The sequence below is a fragment of the Cucurbita pepo genome, chromosome LG14, assembly GCF_002806865.2.
Source record: "Cucurbita pepo subsp. pepo cultivar mu-cu-16 chromosome LG14, ASM280686v2, whole genome shotgun sequence".
Lineage (NCBI taxonomy): Eukaryota > Viridiplantae > Streptophyta > Magnoliopsida > Cucurbitales > Cucurbitaceae > Cucurbita > Cucurbita pepo.
Window position 1 is genome coordinate 4,324,463 of NC_036651.1, and position 22,117 is coordinate 4,346,579.

The window sequence follows — 22,117 nt, forward strand, 5'->3', positions numbered from 1 at the left end:
GGATTTGATATAATAACACTAAGTTTTGGTAATCCGGCCCTTCGAAATGACTGATAATCACTTGTTTTTCTCCTTATTATAGGCCTAATTAGTCCCGTTTTTTTTATTGGGTCATTCTAATAATTCTATCTCTGCCTTCAAAATGGTTTATCCCTCTCAAGTTTACTTTTTACGAGACCTCTCAAACTCGATCTTGCAAATCAGTCAAGCAAGCAAAAACCCTAAACCCTAAATATTTGATTGGAATTTGTGAAGAATAGAACTAGAAGAATGGGTTAGGAATGATTATCTAAATGGTTAGATTAGGCGGGCTAATTGCTACGCCCCCATTCCTACCTAAATAAGTTAAGCCTCACTTTGGCTTTCTAGCTTTGACTTCTTTGACTATTTGTCATCCTCTTCGGCTTCCCAAAGCATGTTAAGGTAGCTTACTTACTCTCGGCATACACTCACATTTACATATACATACTAATAAGTGTTGAACGAATAATAGAGAAGAATGAATCAAATGAGAGGGAAAGGGAAAGTGATGAACGAATGACCGAGAAGATGATGGAACAAATCAATACGAACAAAGAAGAGAAGATTGCGGGTCGATGAAGTTGAGTAAACTTTGCAAAGATGGCACAGTGCAGCTGAAGAAGTTGATTTATGTTCCCCGATTTATGTTCCCCTTAAAATTTCTTTTCCATATTTTTTTTCTTTTTCCAATTAATAGCGTTTTACATAAAAAGCTATTAAAAGGGATAATTTCTTGTAGTGTTACAAGCCTCAAGAACTCGATCTCAAACTAAAAAAATATTTGGTTTGAAGTAAAAAATGATGTGAATGAACCTGATATCTTAAGGATAATTTCTTGTAGTGTTACAAGCCTCAAGAACTCGACTTATTATTACTTTGGTATCTCAAACTAAAAAATATTTGGTTTGAAGTAAAAAATGATGTGAATGAACCTGACATCTTTTGAACTACATACATAGAACGATTCAATTCATAAAAGAATGCTAATTCACTTTTCGTAACTTTCAATCGAATCTTTTGTTACTTTCAATCGATTCGATTCAATCTAAGTTTTAAAACGAAATAAATCAAAACAAACGGCCTACCATGCTTGATAGTCAAAGTCGTCGGGAAATTTGATGCATGGAACTTCGTGTCCAATAATACCTTCAGATTTTGTTTCCCTCAAGGTAAATGTGAAACTTTTAACTTGAATGGAAATTTGATGTATGAAACTCGTCTTAGAAGGAAGTTTGTGAATGTTTTAAGACCAAACCCAGAGGCATTGCAAGCTTCAGCATAACAAGGAATGTGAGTAAGGCAAAAATAGATTTTCAACAAATATATGGCAATTATGAAACGGGCAAACAAAAGGTTGGTTTAGGTTTCTCATCACATCTAAACAGCAGCAGCAAGGCCACAGCTTCAGCTCATCCTTTTCCCCGTTCTTTTCAGCTGAGCCCCGTGCGGGTCAAATCGACTTCCCTCGCCCTTTGAGATATGATCACGACTTTGGAAGCATAAATTATACGACACGGAAGGTTCCTATCGATCTTTTGGGATTCTTGGTGGTTTTCTGGTGGTTTCCTTCTCTTACTATGTCTGCCTAGGCTCCTAGGACCTTTCTGAAGATAATCCTAGTTGGTGTTCGTGTTATCGTATTTTAAATCACTGAAATTCTGATCATCATCAGGCCGAGAAGACTTTCTTCGAGACGTTCGTTGTTCATATGAATCGCTGCTTTTCAGTTCCCTATGATTTCGCTTCTTAACTTTGTTACCATAGTAGTCTACTCTACCAAGAACATCTGATTTAAATCTTTCACCTTGGCGAACAGGGCTTCCAGCCTCGGAGTGCATAGCGCTTGTACTCTCGCTAAATTTCTCGAATTCATCATAACTTCTTCCAGGATCCCATCGGCCTTCCTTGTCAGTGTGCTCGTTGTTACAGAATTCTTTGTCAAGATTCATTGGTTCGGACCTCTCAATATATCGATCTGAAATAGACTGCTCCTGTCTCCCATCTGATGGGAGACCACTGGATTTTCTTAAGCTGAACTTCTTGCATTCATAATCAGTCTTCAACTTAGATTTCTGTTTCAACTGGTCATCAGAATCTTTAGTAACCTCATCCCAGCGTTTCTTGTGTTTTCCACCATACGAAACACGCCTTTCCTTGTTTCTGTCAGAAGAAATTCCACGTGTATCGTGATCACTGATTGCGCTCTGGCTTGGAGAACCACCTGTGGTTTTAAACGTCTCGGAAACGTGCCCATTGCTTTTCCTTCTTTGGTGTCGATGCACATATTTGTTCCCATCACCACTTGACCAGCCTTCATCAGTTTCATTTGATGTGTTCTTGCTGTCATCATGATCTGCATTTCGAACTCGTGATCTCCTACCACGTTCTCTATCTTTGCTTCTCTCGTCAAACTTATCCGCTGATTCGTCAGAATCTGCATCATTAAATCTGTTGTTTCTCCGGTGGTAATATTTTAGGTTTGCCTGCTCATATTCTTCCTTATCCAAACTTTGCTGATTCTCATGAACTTTCTCTCGACGAGAGTGCCTTGTGTAGTCATTTTCACTGTTTTTACTTCTTCTGGAGCCATGGTCCAGACTTCTAGATTTAGATCTTCTTGAACGATATCTATCATGAAGAATAAGAAATTGAAGTCATAAAACATTGAACCTCCAATAATGGTAAATTGAATAAAATTATTGGTGATAAATTTTGATGTCCCACGCTTGGTTGGGGAGGAGAACAAAACACCATTTATAAGGGTGTGGAAACCTTCCCCTAGCAGATGCGTTTTAAAGCCTTGAGGGTAAGCCCGAAAGGGAAAGCCCAAAGAGGACAATATCTGCTAGCGGTGGATCTAGGCCGTTACAAATGGTATCAGAGCCAGACACCGGACGATGTGCTAGCCTTCTCGCTGTTCCCCGAAGGAAGGTAGACACGAGGCGGTGTGCCAGTAAGGACTCTGGGCCCCAAAGGAGGGTGGATTTGGGGGTGGTCCCACATCGATTGGAGGAAGGGAAGAGTGCCAGCGAGGACACTGGGCCCCGAAGGGGGGTGGATTGTGATGTCCCACATTGGTTGGGGAGGAGAACAAACCACCATTTATAAGGAAGGGTGTGGAAACCTTTCCCTAGTAGACGCGTTTTAAAGCCTTGAGGGTAAGCCCAAAAGGGAAAGCCCAAAAAGGACAATATCTGCTAGCGGTGGATCTAGGCCGTTACATAAATGGTATACAAGTACCTATGTACATCAAATTTATGTCCCACAGATATGAATAAACTGTCTGGCCAAAAAAAAAAAAGCTCATCCTCATTACCAAACTCAGGCCCTTCTAGTTAATATAAGATGTCTGAGCTTGTGAAGAAAAGAAAGATGGCTGGGATTATCTAGACGCTAGCTCACGTATAAAAGTCAGCTTAGAGAATGAACGGCCAGAAAGCTATCCCCTTTAAAGTCCAAACAAGCTATACTAGGGAAGAAACTGTCTAGAAAAAGTTGCTACTAAGAAAACTTGGTCATTCAAGCGTTATCAAAATAGAGGACGCTGAATGATGGATATTGGATTTTAAGAAATTGAGAATTAAGAAAACAAAGGGAACAGTGAAAAACAAGACGTTTTAGATCATAGTTACTCCGCGTGAATACCTGTCGACATCTGTTGACATTGACCTGCTGGATTTTCCAAACTTGTCCCAGTGTTCAAGCTCAGTATGTTTTTCATTTTCGGATTCATCTAAATAACCAAACAGAGAAGCCATCTTTTTCACCCAATACCGTGGGGGAGGTTTGTCACTATCAGCCCATTCATAGTCCCCACCAGGATTTCGAAAACAGTGAATGAAATTACAAGCTGTTCCATGAGAACATGTCTGAGAAGAAGCAACGAAACCATCAATAACGGCACGGTGACAAGAACTTCAACGAAGATAATTAGTTTTAAATATGAAAAAGTGGAAGAACTTCAGTACCTGGTACCTTGTCTTCATAAATTCCCCACATATTGCTATCTTCCATCTGGTAACATTTACAAATTCACATATTACCTGTCATAAAGAAAAGCCCCAGATGAACAACACATAACACCACTTCAAAGCCATGCTGAGGAAAAAAAGGAGGGAAGGAGAGAGAGCCACACACTTGGGAGAAGTTAAACAAAGAACCAACAGTTACAGAATTCTTTAAAAAAAAAATCCCGAACAAACATTATAGAAGGATGGAGGAGAAATTACTAGCTCAGCTATGCGCAGTACCATAAACAAATGGTATCTGTAAGAGAACTTTTTATAAATTTGGCCATGAGGCACCATCAACATGAATTGGTAAGTATTGTTTGCTTTATTTGTTCATGAGATTTTATTTTGCATACATTTACCAGAACACAGACCAAGCTTAATAATCTTCTCAGTCAAATAAAGCATATGGAGCACCCACATTCAAGGAATAATTCTTTGAATCAATGACATCATAGGGGATCTGGATCAGTTTAAGTTCATGAACTCCAGTATTTTCTTTCCATTCTTGGTATCGTCGCCATGGGTTCCAAAGCTCATTCCTTTTTAAGAGCTAAATAAAGCTGGGTGTTCTCAGGAGAACTTTCTTTCTTTGTTTAGACCTGAACTGACGCTAACGGGAAACTTCATATTATGGACAAAATTCAAAAGTTCAGAATATCTTGCTGTAAACCCTACAGTATATCTTAAGGAGGATTTAGAGGCTGGACAGATATCTTCATCTACTCAACGACTCTTAGTCTTAGTGAGGATAATTGGAGAAATCAGTACCTGTTTCCCTGCATAGAAACGACCATTGTTGGCATTATAAGCAAGCACAGCTGAATCCAGTGACTTATAGTGCACATACAGGTTTCCCCTCAAGTGGAAAGAGCCATTTTTACACACCTGAACGAAAATACAATATTATTTAGGATTGATGATAAATAGTCTACACTGAAAACAAGTGCGATTTTGAGGTCAATTATAAAAAACCAACCCATTATTAGAATGTTCTCACTGCTCAAATACACAAAAGATAAGATAAAACAAAAGCATATATAAAGCGTACAAACAACAAGGTACCAAACGAGGAGACCTTGAAATTTACAATTTCCCCATACTTCAAGAACTCAGTATGCACATCCTCATAAAATTCTTCATAACAGCATTCAACTTCCTCATCTGCAAACTGAATAAAGGTAGAGTAAAAGTCAATCTACAATGCACCTCGCCATAAGAAATTCCAAATAGATAATTGAAAGGGAAAAGGTGAAATCTTAGTCCAACAATTTCCATTTCAGAACCCCATACAACTCCAATTGAAACATGCTATGTCAAATCCGGGTGCCATCCATGATCACTCCAAATAGGTCATAATTATGCTGTGCCACTACCTGAGCTTAGTAAAGTCTAGATGTAATTAAGGTAAAGTTTTGACATCTAAGGAAGAAATAGGAATTTAAACAGTCCCTCTAGACTGTTAAAAAAATGGATATATCTCTAGTTTTGTTCAAGTGAGAAAAAAGAGTGTTATGAACAATTTAGAGTTATCGAAGACGTTTCCCATCTAAGTACACATAATTGTTTTAACGCATCAGAGGGGAGAAAAGAAACAAATAAAAACAAGTAGGCTTCTTATATCACTGCATGACACCAGAAGTAGGTACACTGAGGAGTGTTAAAATGTTGCAACTCATCAACTTAAGATTTTGTCAGATCCGAAGATCCTGTGTTCAAACTCTTATAATGCCTTCTGCTCTCTAATTATTATTAATTTCCACTAATTCGGCCTTCTATAAAATTGCACAACCACAAGTGAAGCATTGAAATAATTAAATTTACTATTAACTTATTACTTTAAGTTTTGGGTCGATTGCTATGTTTATTTTCAAAACTCTAACTAATCTTTCCTTCCAAAGAACCCCATAAGATGGCTCTTATAGCACACCCAAACTTAGCTTTCCCCTTGAAGAATGACCCCTCAACAACAGGTTAGTATTAGCTTAGAATTATAACAGTGACACTAGATCACAATATATATATATATATATATATATATATATATATATATACACAACTTAGTTAACAATTATAAGCCACCCACACACACTAGAGATTGTAGTAATCAGTATGGGTGGAGTTCCATTGTAATTTGGTGCTCCCACCCAAACTTAGCTTGCCTCTTGAAGAATGACCACTCAACAACGGGTTAGTACTAGTCTTAGAATTATGACAGTGACACTGGATCAAAAGTTTACGGCTATTACAACTAAATGTCCTTAGCTGCATGCAGAAAAAAGAGTCCACAAAATAATAAAAATTAACTATGACAACTTCAACTTCAACATTTTCAACAGAGAAAGAATGGGATAAAAAGCAAAAGAAAAAAACAATGCAAGTAGGATACAAAATTTGTTATCGTATTATCAACTCCAAAGGAACTCAAGAGCAAAACTGTAACCGTCCATGACAATTTGACACAATTCTTGCAGTAGTTCTCTGGTATAAAGTAGGTCAAGAAATTTGAAAGAAAAATAAATGAAGGATATTAAATATCAATGCCACCAACATTTACAACATGATGAATCTCAGTATCATGGTTGCATTAAGCACCTAAGCAAGCGATTGACTACGAAGATAAATTTTTCCAGTCGCCAAATTGGCAAGAACTAAGCTTCATAAATTATTTCATCAAAGATCACGTCTTGTATCCAAAGTAAAGCCTTTAGGATGTAAGGTGAAATTACAATAAACAGATAAATCAATTTTAAATTTTAACAGCTTCAATCAATGAGTTGATAAAGGAACTCTATAGTAACCCGAGAAGGCAAGAACACCGGAAAGAGGGTGATAGATAAGGTTTCATGATCTCCTTCCTTCCACACAAAATAAACATGCGAAGACCACAAAAGTAGAAACATTACATGTAGTTTCGTGAATTCTCTAATCATAAAATGTACCAGAACAAGTTAATATAATCATTAATGCTTACTAATCTAATCATAAAAATAATTCCATGGATATATGGAAACAATTCATACCTAAATAGTCATATATAGAGCTAAAATTTTAGGTATCTCCTAAACAAGTCGTTCAAAACAATTTCAGATTGATGCAATAGCAATAGCAATATTTCAAAGTTATTTTGAGGATACAATAATTGTATGAGCATCATTAACAGACCTCCAGCCCCTCGTCTTGCTCCCAAGCAAGGCCAGGACCATTATACATGTTCTTGATAAGCAATGTACACGATTTGTCAGGGTAGAAGTGAATTCTGCTACAACGCTGACCAAATCGACAAGCTCCAGTTTTTAAATGGAATGGACAATGTGATTTATCCTGTTGTAATAAAAAAAAAAAAAAAAAAAAAAAAAAAAAAAAAAAAAAAAAAAAANTATCAAGATGACAATTGAATAGCTATAGAACTACTTGAGAAGGAGTAAGTAAGTACAGATAATAGGTACAGAGAGAAAAATAAAGAGAGAGAGAGAGAGAGAGAGATGCCTGTTCAGTTCCAAAGTTTGGCACTTGGCTTGCAACATCATCAATCACTTGTCTAGTTGAAATTGGTGCATTCTTACAATCTGTAATATCTTCAGATTGCGGAGGAAGAGGGTTTGATGTAGGCCTATGCGGATCCTACAAAAAGAATATATATAAATATCAATGATCATAAGAATTTTCACTGCTACGTCCCAGGAAAAGAATTTTTTAACATAAACAACGATGATCTAGAGAACAATAATATCCTGGTTGCAGAATCGATACCTCAAGGCTTTTCTCAGGTTCAACGCCCTTCTTAGGAACCTTAATTAGTTTCTTCTTCAGAATTATCTCATCTCCTTTCCAGATCACTTCTGCAGGCCCTTCAATGTATTCCCAACCATCTTCCGCATTTAACTCGTTTTCATTTTCAGCCTACAAAAGAAGGTTGCAAACTGGTGAAGTGAACAATTTTCCTCCGCTAAAACAAGAGGAGAACTATGAGCAACGATATAGCGATAGAAGACGATTGCAGTTTCTGTTACAAGAATTTCAAATGATGTTTTCTATGTATCGAGGAAACTGAGCCAATAATCATGCACTATGAAGCTGAAATCCAACTGAAAATCTATCAACAGGCTACGAGTACTGTTCAAAAACAAAGGCAAAAATACAAAAACTAGAGAATTACAAGAAGAGAAAGAAAAACCTGCCGCGCCGTCGATTCTTCTTCCAGCGCTCTCCTTCGCTGCTCTTCTTCTTCTTCCTCCTCAGCCATCTTCTTCTTCTTCAACTCCATAGCCTCCAACCAAGCCCTTTCACGCTCCTCAAAGAGCTTCCTCTCCCTCTCCGACCTCTCCTCCTCCTCCAGCTCCATCAACCGAATCCTCCTCTGCTCTTCAGGATCGTTCAACTGCGCCTCCTCTTCCTGTAGCTTTTTCAGCGCCTCCTCTTTTCTTAATTGCTTGCGTTTGATCTTCTTCAACGCCTTCCTCTTCTCCTTCCTGCACAGATTCTCCAACGAACATGGCTTCTCAATCGAGCCAGCTTCAGTACCCTGAGGCTTCTCTTCTTCTTCTCCTACGAATTCAGGCTCCTCCATTACGCTCGCAAAATTCCGCAGTGGGGGCTCCAAAATGGAGTTCCAATTCCAAGCAGAGCAACGAAAGACCGACTCGTCGCGTTGCGGGAGTGACAGGAATTCAATCGTGTGCAAGATTGAACATCCACACCAAAACGGGAAAAAAAAAACAATTAATACAAATATTAGTCTCTAAAAAATACTCGTTTTAAATAATACTCTTAAAATAAAATAAATAAATAAATAAATATATATATATATATATATATATATATATATATATATATATATATATATATATATANCTACGTTAATATTTTTGTTTTAAGATGCTATTAAAATTTTTAAATTTTTTTTTAAATATCATTAACTTTTTTAAAAGTTAAAAAAATATATGGACCAATTTGTTATTAACTTAAGAATTTGAATTTTTTTTTTAAAAAGAGTTTAAATATATTAATTAACTTTTCTGTGTATTTTTTAAATAATTAAGGATATTTGTCCACTTTTAAAAAAAATAAAGATATTAATAAATAATTAAAGATATTTTCTTGAAGAAAAATTAATTGTAGGAGTATTTTTTTTAAAAAAAAAAAAAATTCTTTTCAAAAATTAAGTATTTTTTGTTTTTTTAGTTTAAAGGTATTTTTAAAAAAAAAATTAATTTAAAATTTTAATGATATTTTTAAAACAAAGTGTGAATGTATTTTTATTAATTTAGTAAAAAAGAAAAAAGAAGAGTAAATTACCTAAAGTCAAAATTTAAGGAATAATTTAATCCAAATCTCGAATTAAAATGACTAAGATTATAATTACAAATTTATCTCGTTTTAATTTTAAAATCTTCAAATTTATTTTAAATAATAAAAATTCTACTTTAGACCTAGGATATGTGTTTTTTTTTTAATTTCTACCCTAAATTTTAAAATTTTAATTATGGATACGATATTACAAATCATAATTCCACGTATAGAAGTTATAATGGTGAGTAAACGAAACACTTTCATTTTAATTTACTTCCTAAGGTTATAATATTAAACATTATTTGGTCGAATAATGCTCGAAATTCTTTCATTTTTGCTCACTCATTTATATCTTTCGTCTAATAGATTACGCAGCGCTGTATTTCAATTTATGGTAAGCATTGCTCATATAAGCAAAATTATAATCAATTATAATATAAAATATAAAAACAAATTTTATATTTTGAATGTGGTTTAATCATTACCATCTAAAGGTATTTTGGGAGCATGAAAAGTAGGTAACATTCTATACGCAATCGCACTTTGATGGCATCGGACTTGCGATTGTACGTCACTCACTTCCCAGCAACAAGTGAGTTAAGTCTATTTGGCCAAGCGACGTATGTTCGAGCCTCTGGCCCCGGTTCAAAAGGAAAGTTTTAGAAAATGGGGGCAGAGAGATTTCGAGGGAGAGTTTTGAAAGCAAGATTTGAGAAACTGAAATTGGTGTTATATGGGAATGTAAGCAAAAGACAACAACTACGGTTTACTACATATACTTTAAAATATCTAATGAGTCCTTAATTAACTTTTAATTTCGTATTTAACCCGTTATAATTATATTTTATCATTTTCGTAATTTGCAACGAGACTAGCATTTTGGAGAATTAGTGAGAAATTATCCAAAACTAGGTGTGAATTTACATATTAATTATAGCAAAAATTGAAAATATGGAAAAGAAAAAAAAAATGGGGAGATATTTTTCATAACCACGAGGATTCCATACTCGTATCTCCCTCCATATCACTTACTTTCAATTCGATCATATTAACAAATCTTTAACGTTGTGAGAAACAAGATGCGACTCATCATCCTTGAAGGTTTGAACAAGGAACATTGAAGACTACTTATTCACAAAGATCATTCATAAGTGAGTGAGTGAGTCAAATCTAATATATCATAGATATCCAATAACGGAACAAGGGTTTACGGTGAGACTTCCATATGTTCAACGACGATGCTTTTAAATAACAAATGTTTGTCTAGTTTATTCCACAATGAACCTCTTACCTTCTACGAACATTGAAAAAGCAAAAATACAATTTTTCATATTTGAAGTAGAGTGGTGGGATCCCTACCTTTTTTATAGCTGCATTACGTTCATTGACAGAGAAAAAGAGAAATTGAGAAAAAAAGGAGTTAGAGCGAGAGCTCGAGAAAAAAAAAGAATATATTTATAGTAAGAAGATGTTTGTTGACATCAACAAAGGATTAGAAAACCTTATTTTGAAAAACCGGGTCAAATATCGGACGATCGGGTCAAATATAGCACGATTTTCAAGTCATCCCTACAAAAAAAACCCAAAAAAATATGCAGGCGTAGCTGAAAAACATGCAAATAGGTGAAAACTTTTCCATTTAAATAGCTATGTTGCCATAACTTGGTCTCTGTACAGTCATTCAATCAGGAAGCATATCATCTGATAATCATCTATATAAAATGTGATGATCCTATTGCTTCCGGTGTTTGGAAGGCCTAAATTTATATACCTTCTTTAAAGGGTCCAGAATCATGCAATAGTTTTATCACAGCCTTAACCTGCAAACAAAAGTAGTCATTTCTATCAACCAACAGTTCAGAAGCATGTAGACAATGGTATGTGAAGAACCTGAATCAAACCATGGATTGAAGGTTAAATGAACCAATTAAGTAGGATATACAAAATGAACTCTCCATAAGAACTTGCGTTCGTAGACAAGTTTCGAAAACTAAAAAAAAGTTTGACTAGGAATTCCGATGTTCACTGTAGTTGAGAAATTTGGAGAAAAAAAGTTATCAAACGGACTTAACAAACTATGTTCTTAAAGTTTTCTATTTTCCATGTAATGATCCCTAAGTTAGGTAACAGCCCAAGCCCAAGCCCACCGCTAGCAGATATGGTCCTCGTTGGGCTTTCTCTCAAGGTTTTTAAAACGCATCTGCTAGAGAGAGGTTTTCACACTCTTATAAAGAATGTTTCGTTCTCTTACCCAACCGATGTGGGATCTCACAAGTTAGATTTTTGCAAACAATGCAACTTTCGGTCTATGGTTAAACCATAAATCATAAATCATTGGAAGAAAGAATTACACCGTTATGCCTGAATCAGTCACAGAATTTAAAGAGTTACCTGATTTGCTTCACGCACTAGGAAATCATCTATTGCCCTCCCGAAACCTTCATCCGTAAGATAATGACAGCTATAAGTAGTCACAGGCATGTAACCTCGTTGAATCTTATGCTCACCCTGAGCTCCTGCTTCGACTGTGTCAAGATCAAGTTCAATAGCTGCTTCTATTGCCTGCAAGGAACGACCGAAGGTCAAAGATTCGAGGTCGTTTCAGCATTTATAAACTCTGATGACTTTTGGACCTTTTATTTAGGAAATTAAGTAGAATGCATGAGAGTAACACAATTATAAATAAAGCTCATTTTGGCACCAAGGTTCCTCAGCGCAAGAAAGAAAACTGGTGATTCAAGGTTAAAACGCGTCTGCTAGGAAGAGGTTTCCACACCCTTATAAAGAATGTTTCGTTCCCCTCTCTAACTGATGTGGGATCTCGCAATCCACCCCCCTTCGGGACCTAGTGTCCTCGCTGGTACTCGCTCCCCTCTCCAACTTATGTCGGATCTCACAATCCACCCCCCTTCGAGGCCTAGCGTCCTCACTTGCACACCGCCCCGTGTTTGGTTCTAATATCATTTGTAATAGTCGAAGCCCACCGCTAGCAAATATTGTCCGCTTCAGCCTGTTACGTATCGTCGTCAGCTTCACGGCTTTAAAACATGTCTACTAGGAAGAGATTTCCACACCCTTCGTTCCCCTCTCCAACCGATGTGAGACCTCACAATGAGGGGAAGCCCGAAAGGAAAAGTCCAAAGAGGACAATATCTGCTAGCGGTGGGCTTGGACTATTACATGTGATATATTTTATTAAGACAAAATCTTGAGAGCAAACAATACGAAAAGAGAGAGAATGAACTAATAGATTCACTCAACTTGAAAAGGTCGATTATATTGATGCAATGAAATAATGATACGCACACACCTGATAATAACAAGCTTCAAAATGTAAACTTGGATAGTATGCTCTAGGGTGACAACCCCACAGCCGCCCATATAAAGTATCTCCACCAATTAGATTGAGCGCTCCAGCAACAAATTCATCACCTTCCTCTGCAGTAACTAGTAACACCTGATCTCCCATCTTAGAGGCCATATTATAAAAGAAATCCCGAGTGAGATAAGGGGTGCCCCACCTACGAAGAAGCCATTACCGAAAACAATTAAATATATTTTCATGCATCTACCAATTCATCATACTCAGTCAAAAAATGGCAACAGCAAAAAGAAATTCTTAATCCCAATTGGCAGATAAATGAAAAAGGTTGGTAGTAAGGACCAAACTTGTTATCGGTCGTGTTCCTGTAGAATGTATAGAATGAATCCCAATGCTTATCCTGCCAAAACATTACAACAAATGATGCCTGTGCCCCTAAATCTCTTGCAGTAAGATAAGTAATGGTTGCCACAAACAACAATTCATATGTTAGAATTTACAAGAGACGGTTCATTATCATTTATTATTGTTGTCCTTTGTTATGCAAACTCATCTAGACACTCAAGTACAAGGATAATTTTTTCAATAAAATATAAACAGTTTTATTTTGACACTCGAGTAGAAGGATAACTTTTCGAAAAAATCGAATTTATTCAATCCTATCCAATTTTAATAAAATACAAGCAGATCCAGTTTTTACCTTTATTTCACTACCCCGGAGACGTTTCATGGTCAAATTTTGAGCCACAATCTGCCACAGAAAGTCCACAAGGATAAATTACAAATTCATAGCCACTAAGCTGGGGAAATTACTATATTTTTCAAATCTACAAGTAATAATCAGTAACACAACCATCTATAAACATTAATGCAAGATCTTAGCCATAAAAGCCCATTGGTTAGGGAAACTATGCATATCCAATTTATGACTTCAGCAAATCGAATGACGTTGAGTTCTTTCTCTTAATTCGTAACAGTTTGTTAGTACAGGGTATCACAGCTATTCTAGTGTCGTTTAGGATCTCCTAGTTACAAAAGGTCATTCGACAAGACTGCACCATAAAACAGGCAGATTAAACCAGTAATAAAATTATATTTCTAGTCTAACTCAAATCATCATAGACTCCAAAGCCATCAACTTCTGCTGTGGATTTGATATTTTGGTATCCCACACAATGGAATGATAATTAAAAGTGCTAACCTTTTTGCGCTCCTGACGAATATTTTTCCTCTTACTTTGCTTCATATCCATTAAAAACTCATCGAAGCTGCAGAAGATGATACAAGGGAGAAGAAATTATAAATGATACTGATAAAATGTTCAGAATCTATTGCACTTGGGAAACATATATATAAAATAAATAAATAAATAAAAATAAAAAAAGTTAGTGGTTGACCATTGCACATCAAATGTCACAACAAAGTTGGCAACTTTCACCTTCAAATGGACAAACAATTTATGCCTCCAAACTTGGTATTTAATTCAAATGAGATTTCAGAAAAAACAACTAAGTTAAAAGAAACAAGAAACAACTAATTAAGTCAGAAAAGATTTATAAGGATACTCTTAAAGTTCAATCCACAACCTTCACAAAAGCAAACATGCTTGCAAACATACCACTTAATAGTCTACAATTAACAGAAAGCTATGACGAAGTACAAACTAATGTCATAATGGGTCTATCCCTAATTTCCCAAATTCCCATATAAACAATGACCACCATTCTTAACAAACCTACCAGCTTATTACTTTATACCTAATAAGTAATGACAATCCTAACAGTTGATAAAAGAGATCTTGAAGCGTTGATTGAATTTTTGTAGGTTTGCTGCTTTCCTCAGTTCATTTGCTCAAGGAAATGTTGCCTTTCTAATTATTAAAATAAAATAAAGAACAAAGAATTAAGAATTAAAAAAAGGGAAAGAAGAAACAACCACCCAGTGAATCACCTCAAACTAAAGCAGAAGAACTGATGAATAAATAATCTAAATCTTATCCCTCCTTGTGGCATGAGATAACACTAAGACAGAGCCACTAGGAGAATAGTGCTAAAAAAAAGTATCATAAGAAGATTTGGTCCAGATAAAAGTTCTAGCAAGGTTTAGCCAGAGGGTTTGCTTCTCACTCTTGGAGGGATGCCCAATGAAGATGATAGATAAAAAAAACTGGAATATTGACTGATAGGGTTGCTGACCATCGGAAGCTGTGAGCAAGAATGATCAAAATCTCTGAGCAAAAGGACAATGAATGGAAGTGTAGGAAGCTGCAGGATGTACCAGGTCTGAGGAGTTGTCCTTTATCACCAATTTTCCTTTTTGTCCTTTTCATCAGAGAAATTTGAATCTTCCAGAGGGGCCCTCGAATTGCTTTGGTATGGGCCATGAACGCCAGCAATTTGATCTTTCCTGGCGATGGAAGAAGGGATTACAAGCTCAGCTGAAAGAAAGTCCAATGGGTTTCTCCTCAATTTGATTTGAAGCTCTGTCAAATCCATCGCAGAGATTTTTAGGCAACATCCATTAACTATTAAGTCACAGCAATGTCTCCATACATACAATAGTTCCTCTCATTCAAAGGTTAATGGGAAGAATCCAACATGTGAACTGCAAAGAGAAGTCCCTAACCCTTCACCAGTTGTCAGGTGAACATAGGGTGTTGATGGGCTTTACATCCCCACAATGAAGGACTTTTACCAGTTGTATGGGATTGAGAGCGGGACCAAAGGGAATCCTGAATAGCCACTCTGATGAGGTACCACCTGTGATGAAAGGATCTCTCTTGAATAATAATTATTTTTTCCCAATTAAAAAAGACTACAGTTCAGAAAGGGGATTGGTTGCTCAGGCAGGAGAGTGGGTGGGTGGCCTATTAGTGTTAATGAGGCTTGAAGTAAGTAAGGAAAATAAAGGGGCACGTGAAGGAGGATTAGATGGAGGTGGTGCCCTTCAGTTGTCGCTCTTTATAATATGTTGGTGAGGATGGAGCAAGTCTGAGGCCCCGTCCAGAGAAGTCCAATATGAGGGACAAGAAGAAAAGCCATCCTTTTTTGTCGTTTCCAGCTGGTATCGTGTTGGGCAATCTTCCTCCATTGTTGTTTCGTTTCGTGGCATCTGCATACTATACTTTTTTGATACAAAACTCTTCAATCCAAAGGAAGTAATTGCACTTCGCTTCTCCATGAAGAGTTTGTAGGCGCAAGGGTGGCCACAAGAGTTTCAAATATGGATAAGAGACATGTTAGGGAGGTCCAACAGATATGGAGAAGGAGGCATAATCCAGGCTCTGTTTCCTTTATGGGAGTAACCAATTGAAATGTAGAAGATTTTATGGTTTATGGCTATAGAGCGTTTTGTGTATGAGACGGGCATGGTGTTGGCAGGGGGGAAGGGATCAGTGCAGGAGCTAGCGGCCATGGAATGGAGGAGGGGGAGGGAAAGAGCGTCACAAGTTGGCATCCGAAAGCATTAGCTTAAAAACATACTGATGGTGTCATTCCATTAAATATGTTAATGTTAATGTGAATCAACCTTTCTATGAACTCACTGACAGAGAAATTGAACTATAACAAAACAAACTATTATCATCAAATGTGTATTCATACAATTAAAGACAGATAAACAAACGACATACTCTTTGTAATTACGATTCTTCCAATGGTACTGCATTCCAATCCTTTGCAGAAATCCTCCGTCACTTAGTTTTTGCCATTCTTTTTCAGATGAGAAGGTAATATGCAGTGACGAGAGCTGAGACTGTTCGAAGTAATTAACTCCAAATAAAATGCTTTTATTAAATGATATGAAAGATGTGACTTATCTATAGGTTCCTTGAATAAAAATGTAGAGCACACAAACAAAAATTTCACCATATGATGCTATAATATGTAAATTCATAAGGACACCAACGTTTTTTTCCCCATTTTTTGTTGCTAATAATCTTTCCCAAAAGGAGACAAAATAAAACGTCCATCCTTGCTTTTTTCCAAAACCAACACTTCCATCAACTAAATAGCAAAAAGGTTCAAATGCAAGCCGACACAAATAGTGGGGTCATCGTAACGTCAAGGGTAAAAATAACACTTCCATATTTTTGAACTGTCCCTTCCCCCAGGGAAAAAAACACTACCCCACCAACAGACTCCCAAGACCGATTATTATTTACATCAAGCATGCACAAAATACAGTACAGAATTGCTCCAAAGATCAAGTTCTCGAACAGTCGTTCACATTCATCTGACAAATAAGAGGCTATCTTCAAAGGTTTAATAGTAAACAATATTGAGAGAAAGAGAGAGAGAGAGAGAGAGATTAAGTGCATATTATCATACGAAGGATCGCAACTAATTTTCCATACAGATAGACGTGCATAATGTACGCTAAAAGCATCGATCATATGACTAGTCGTACCTTGGCTGTCATATCCTTTAAAGCAGAAACTATAATGTCAAAGATTTCATCTCTGAATATTGTGTTACGGAGTAAAATCCTTGGACCAGTCACAGGAGTAAAAGGCACACAACATTGTAGTTTTGGGTAATATCTTCCACCAATACTGTAGTATGCATCAGCCCAGGAATGATCAAAAACAAATTCTCCATAGGAATGACTGCAGATTGAAAGTTAGAAGTTGAAAAAGCAGCCACAGATCAAAATCAGCAGATCTTCCCAACAGGTAGAATAAAAAAATGTAGTATAAAATTAGAGAATCTATCGAGAAACGATAAATGAATAAAGAGTCAATGCTAACCTTTTAACATAGAGTGGAACAACACATAAAATATTTTCTGACTCATCCTTAGCCACAATGTGGCGAGGCGTCCATCCAGTTTCCTGAAATTCGATTAAAAGTAAGACAATGGTGCAGCTTTCCGAGATAAGGTAAAACTAATTTGTTTAAAAGACAATATCAACGATTCAATGCACATAAGTAGTTATTTTCATAAACTAGTGCTATACTGTATGGAATTATATTGTCTATTTTTAATTATGTTTTGTTTATTGAATATTGTGTTCAAAGAGCAACCTGCTTAGGAAAATTTCAAAGTTGGAATCTCAGATGATTGTTTCATTTGTGAACAAAACATTTTTAACCCTCCTTCTGAAGAGGCCTTAGTTCCTCACCTTCACAGCACAACCTGTCTCTTCCAGGCTTGAAAGAAATCCATGGGTCAGAAATGGATTATATTTTTCAGGGCCAGTACTATCCAGGGCACAAGCATCCCAGCCACTGGCTGAAACCTCTGAAATAGACGAAACAACTGAAAGAGACAACTTTGTAGGTTTTGAATGGGAAACTGAGCCTCCCTGAATAAGGAACAACTAAGTGATAACAAACAAATAACTAAATAATCGATTATAAATTACAAGTAAACTTCAAAATCAAGTAGTATACCTCTGGGCCTGTCCCTGTCAAAGTAAAATCTCCCAATGAATAATCAAATTCTTTTGGTACTGTCGACTTTTTAGCGCCCCAAAAAAGCCCAGTAATTCTAGTTGCTTGAGCTGAATGGCTAACCAAGTGTCTGGACTTCAATTTTTTCTGCAAATATACAGTAGTTGAGGTTTATCTATTTATATACTACAAAAACCCATTCATAAGAGTTGCATTGAGCATCATATCCTTAATCTGTTTGAAGTTAAAACGCTACAGATTGGAAAAAGTTCTTTACAGACAAACAAGATGGATAAAATTACAGGACATGCCACCGGAAGTATTCTGAAAACTGATAAAGCAACACAAGGAGCCAGAAGGGGTAGTAGATCATGCTCTCAAACTTGTTTTGTGCATTTTTCAGCCATACATTGAGCAAGGCATTTCTTGTATCGCACCAAACCAGGTTAACAAGCAACATTTTCAGAGTTGGAAGCATCATTGCTAAACGTTATCCCTTAGTTTTCCCCAGACATGAAGCAAAACATTTTAAAACACACAAAGGCATAGCAAGGATTTAAAACATAATAATTTTGATATCCATGTGGAGATTTCACTATTACAAATATATAGACAGATAGTCTTGTAAACTAAAAAAGTTCTAAACATTACTTCCAATTAATGGTTAAGTTCTTTTCATTTTCTAAGTTATGGAACTTATTAATAGTATTTATATTCATAATGATAACTAATTGATGATACTTTTCTACGTTTCGTGAATATTTATAAGATATCAATCGATCCTTACTATCAATGTCAAACCGACATTTAGTTTAATCCTTTGACACGAGATTTGGAGTCCAAATAATTCAATGGGTGTTTTTAAGGAACACCCGACTAGCAACAAAATGTATGATTAGAACAATGGCAGCATTAAACGCATGTATAAACGATTTAATATATCAAAATTCATCGAGCTCAAACCTTTTTAAGTTTAATATGATCTTAACAGAGTATCAAAGTCAGAATTCATGTTGGAATTTCAAATCCATAATGTCATTCCCTCCAAAAAGTAATGTTGATAGTCACTTAGTGAATTTTGTATTAATTTCCATGTCCACCAACGAGAGTAGCATTGATAACATGTCTAAAAATTTCCCTCCTCAATTAATAGAGATCATGCAATAACTTTCGAGCCTACCAATGAGAGGAGTATCATATTAAGAATGTGTATAAAGAATTAACTAGACCATGCCAAAAATTTCTCGAGTCTAATGGCAAAATCAAGGCTTCCCAAACTGAAGAACAAATCTACATAACTATGCGAAGGATTCCTTTTAGTAACCTGAATCCATAACCAGAAATGCTTCCTGGAATTCAGAAACTCTGACGATAAAAGCTTAACTAATCATCCACAGTAACATAAAACGATCCCTAACGATAAAAGCTTAAGTAATCAACCACAAGAACATCAAAATCAGAAGCGAGGACGAACTACGAAAAGAAAAAGAACTCACAGAGGGGAAGTAACCAAGAAAGGAGGAAGAGTTGCAGTAGCTCACTGCAACTGCCATGGCCGCGAATTTGAATGGCTGCGGTCCGTATTCCTCCACAGACCACACTTCCACTAAGAGCTCGTAAATAATTCCCCAAACTGAATAAATAACTATCGGGAATTCGCCTGACGTGGCAAACTAGAAGCCCAGTTTTTTTTTTTCTTTTTCTTTTTTTTTTTTTCTTTTTTTGGTCCAAAAGAAAATAAATAAACAATTAAATTCTTTTGAAAATTAAAAACTAAATATATTTATTTCCTAAAACAAAAACAAAAAATTAAAATTATATTTAGATTATAAATGAAAATTTACATTTATATGGTTATAATGTTATTAGGGTTTGAGTTTTAAATTTAAAAATGCATTTAAACTTCGAATAAATATATTTATTATATTTGATAAAAAAAACATAATACACACAAATAACACACCGCCAAATATATTAAATATAATAATATATTTAACGAGCCAAATATGACTCGTCTACTAAACTCTCTAGCAGCCTGAAATGGCACACGGCTCGATGGTCAGGAATACTCATTGTTCACAACTTAGCACACAATGCATCGGTCAAGGTTTCGCATAGCACAGATGATCAAGAATACTCATTGTTCACAACTTAGTATGTAACGCATCAGTCAAGGTTTCGCATAGCACACAACCTGATGGTTAGGCATACTCATCGTCCACAACTTAGCATACAATGCGTCGATCAAAGTTCGGCATAGCACATAGCCCGATGGTCTGGAATACTCATTGTTCACAACTTTTCGCACAACGCGTCGGTCAATGTTCTGCAAGAATTAGTAAACTAATGTTACTCATACACAACTCATAAGCATAAACTAGGGTTGTATAAGATATATATTTGACTCGAAATTCATAACATGTTCACAACTCATGCATACACTCATAAATATCATAAATTAAATCGTGTCATCACATCATAATACATATATATATATATATATATATATATATATATATATATATATATATAGAGGTTAATCTCTTTATCGAGAAAGTTAAAAGGAGTTGAACGGGAAGAACCAAAGGTGGACACGTGGTAGCACACGTTCACTCGACAATTTTCTCGACCAACCGTAGTCTCACACGTGCCTGAAATCGTCTTCAACCTCATTCTCCTCCTATTTTCTAGATCTTTTCCAAAATTTTAGCCCGCATCACCACGAATCTAATGAGCTTAATTTCAACCTCTATTAATGACCATACATCAAATTATTCAAATTTCATACCCTATGCATTCAATCAACTTAATTTCAAAAATAACTATGAACTTTCAAAAGTAACATTAATATTTTTTAATTTTAATTTTATAGTTCGTTTTCTTGAAATTAAAGAGAAATGTAACTTCTTTTTTTCTTTTCTTTTCTTTTTTTTTTTTTTTTTTAATTTTATTTTCTTCCGATCTCTCTCGTCGATTTATGGACAAAGGATGGGGTCTNTTTTTAATTTTTCAATAAATTTAAAAAGGATATTAATAAAAAAAAATTTAAATTGAAAGATAATTAAATAAAGTATTAAATTTTAAAACATATATTGAAAAAGCTCATTCTAAAATTTCTAATGTGAAAACTGCAAATTTTTATTTTTATTTTATTTTTATTTTTTATTATTATTTTTTTTTTATGATTTCAATCTTGCAAGTTTCTTTCAGTGATATGAACCAAGATATCTCCATCGTGTAATATGGACTTCAAGAAAGATATGAAAAAAAATGTTATTCAGATTACCACGAGATAAACTCAAGTTGCAATTCATGCTATATTAGAGAAGAAACGAGCTTAATTTATTCTTGGATGATTACAAAATTTGGACGGATGATAATCTAGAGTTATGGTATTTCATCAATATATTTTAAGACTTTTTGTTTACTTTTAAAGATACATTTACATAGTGTTAATTATGGTGTATAAATGTTATAACTCTTGAAAATGTTAGGAGTTCCATTTTGATGCTATATAAAACCATGTATGCTGTCTATGTAATGTATACTTGAGAATGTAGTAAAAAAAAAAAGTGCTTTCTTTTAGCCGTTTCTTTGCAATTCTATGTAGTTTAGGTTGCGTGTTTAGAATCATTCAATCTTGACTTGACCGATCATGTTTGTGATGTGATTCAAATCTCAAACAAGTGTTCTTGTCTTGATATATTCGATTAACAAAATAATTTGAATCTTACTTTTTCTCAGGGTGATTTCTTATTGTTTTGAGGTTCTTAGATTTATTTAGATTTAAAGATCTTATATTTCAACAACGTTGTTAGATCAAATTCTCGAGAGTTGCAACATTTGAAATGAAATCAAATGGATTTGGAGGTTTTAGCATTGGTAAACTAGGAGTTTGCATCTCCACAATGTTTACGAGGGTTCTTAAATTCAACTCACTGGGTAACCATATCACTCTCTCTTGGATTAAAGATTTGAATCATGTTTAAAGATCTTCCTTCTCGTACCTAATGATTTTCTTGTTTAAAGACAATCTCGTAGCCTTATGCTATGCGTACACGACTAGTTAGCTAACCGACT

General features: G+C 35.4%; 2 protein-coding genes and 1 long non-coding RNA gene across 3 annotated transcripts; all 3 read right to left on the bottom strand.

Moving 5' to 3' along the window:
* Positions 1 to 1,210: 1,210 nt before the first annotated feature.
* LOC111809804 (zinc finger CCCH domain-containing protein 5) lies at positions 1,211 to 8,743 on the bottom strand. Its single transcript, XM_023696235.1, has 9 exons — positions 8,209 to 8,743; positions 7,785 to 7,934; positions 7,521 to 7,655; positions 7,197 to 7,355; positions 5,110 to 5,202; positions 4,803 to 4,919; positions 3,990 to 4,064; positions 3,667 to 3,890; positions 1,211 to 2,649 (listed from the first exon to the last, which is right to left on the bottom strand). Exons 1-9 carry the CDS (start codon positions 8,599 to 8,601, stop codon positions 1,638 to 1,640), a joined length of 2,358 nt encoding a protein of 785 aa, XP_023552003.1. The 5' UTR covers positions 8,602 to 8,743; the 3' UTR covers positions 1,211 to 1,637.
* A 2,185-nt stretch (positions 8,744 to 10,928) lies between these two features.
* LOC111809806 lies at positions 10,929 to 19,658 on the bottom strand. The gene is made up of 12 exons (XM_023696237.1): positions 19,534 to 19,658; positions 18,038 to 18,184; positions 17,767 to 17,949; positions 17,393 to 17,475; positions 17,053 to 17,251; positions 16,277 to 16,398; positions 13,847 to 13,913; positions 13,346 to 13,396; positions 12,993 to 13,045; positions 12,634 to 12,844; positions 11,715 to 11,885; positions 10,929 to 11,143 (listed from the first exon to the last, which is right to left on the bottom strand). Exons 1-12 carry the CDS (start codon positions 19,588 to 19,590, stop codon positions 11,087 to 11,089), a joined length of 1,401 nt encoding a protein of 466 aa, XP_023552005.1. The 5' UTR covers positions 19,591 to 19,658; the 3' UTR covers positions 10,929 to 11,086.
* On the bottom strand, positions 14,434 to 16,270 carry LOC111809807. The gene is made up of 2 exons (XR_002817319.1): positions 15,271 to 16,270; positions 14,434 to 15,127 (listed from the first exon to the last, which is right to left on the bottom strand). It is a non-coding gene; the product is annotated as an uncharacterized LOC111809807 (long non-coding RNA).
* Positions 19,659 to 22,117: the final 2,459 nt, after the last annotated feature.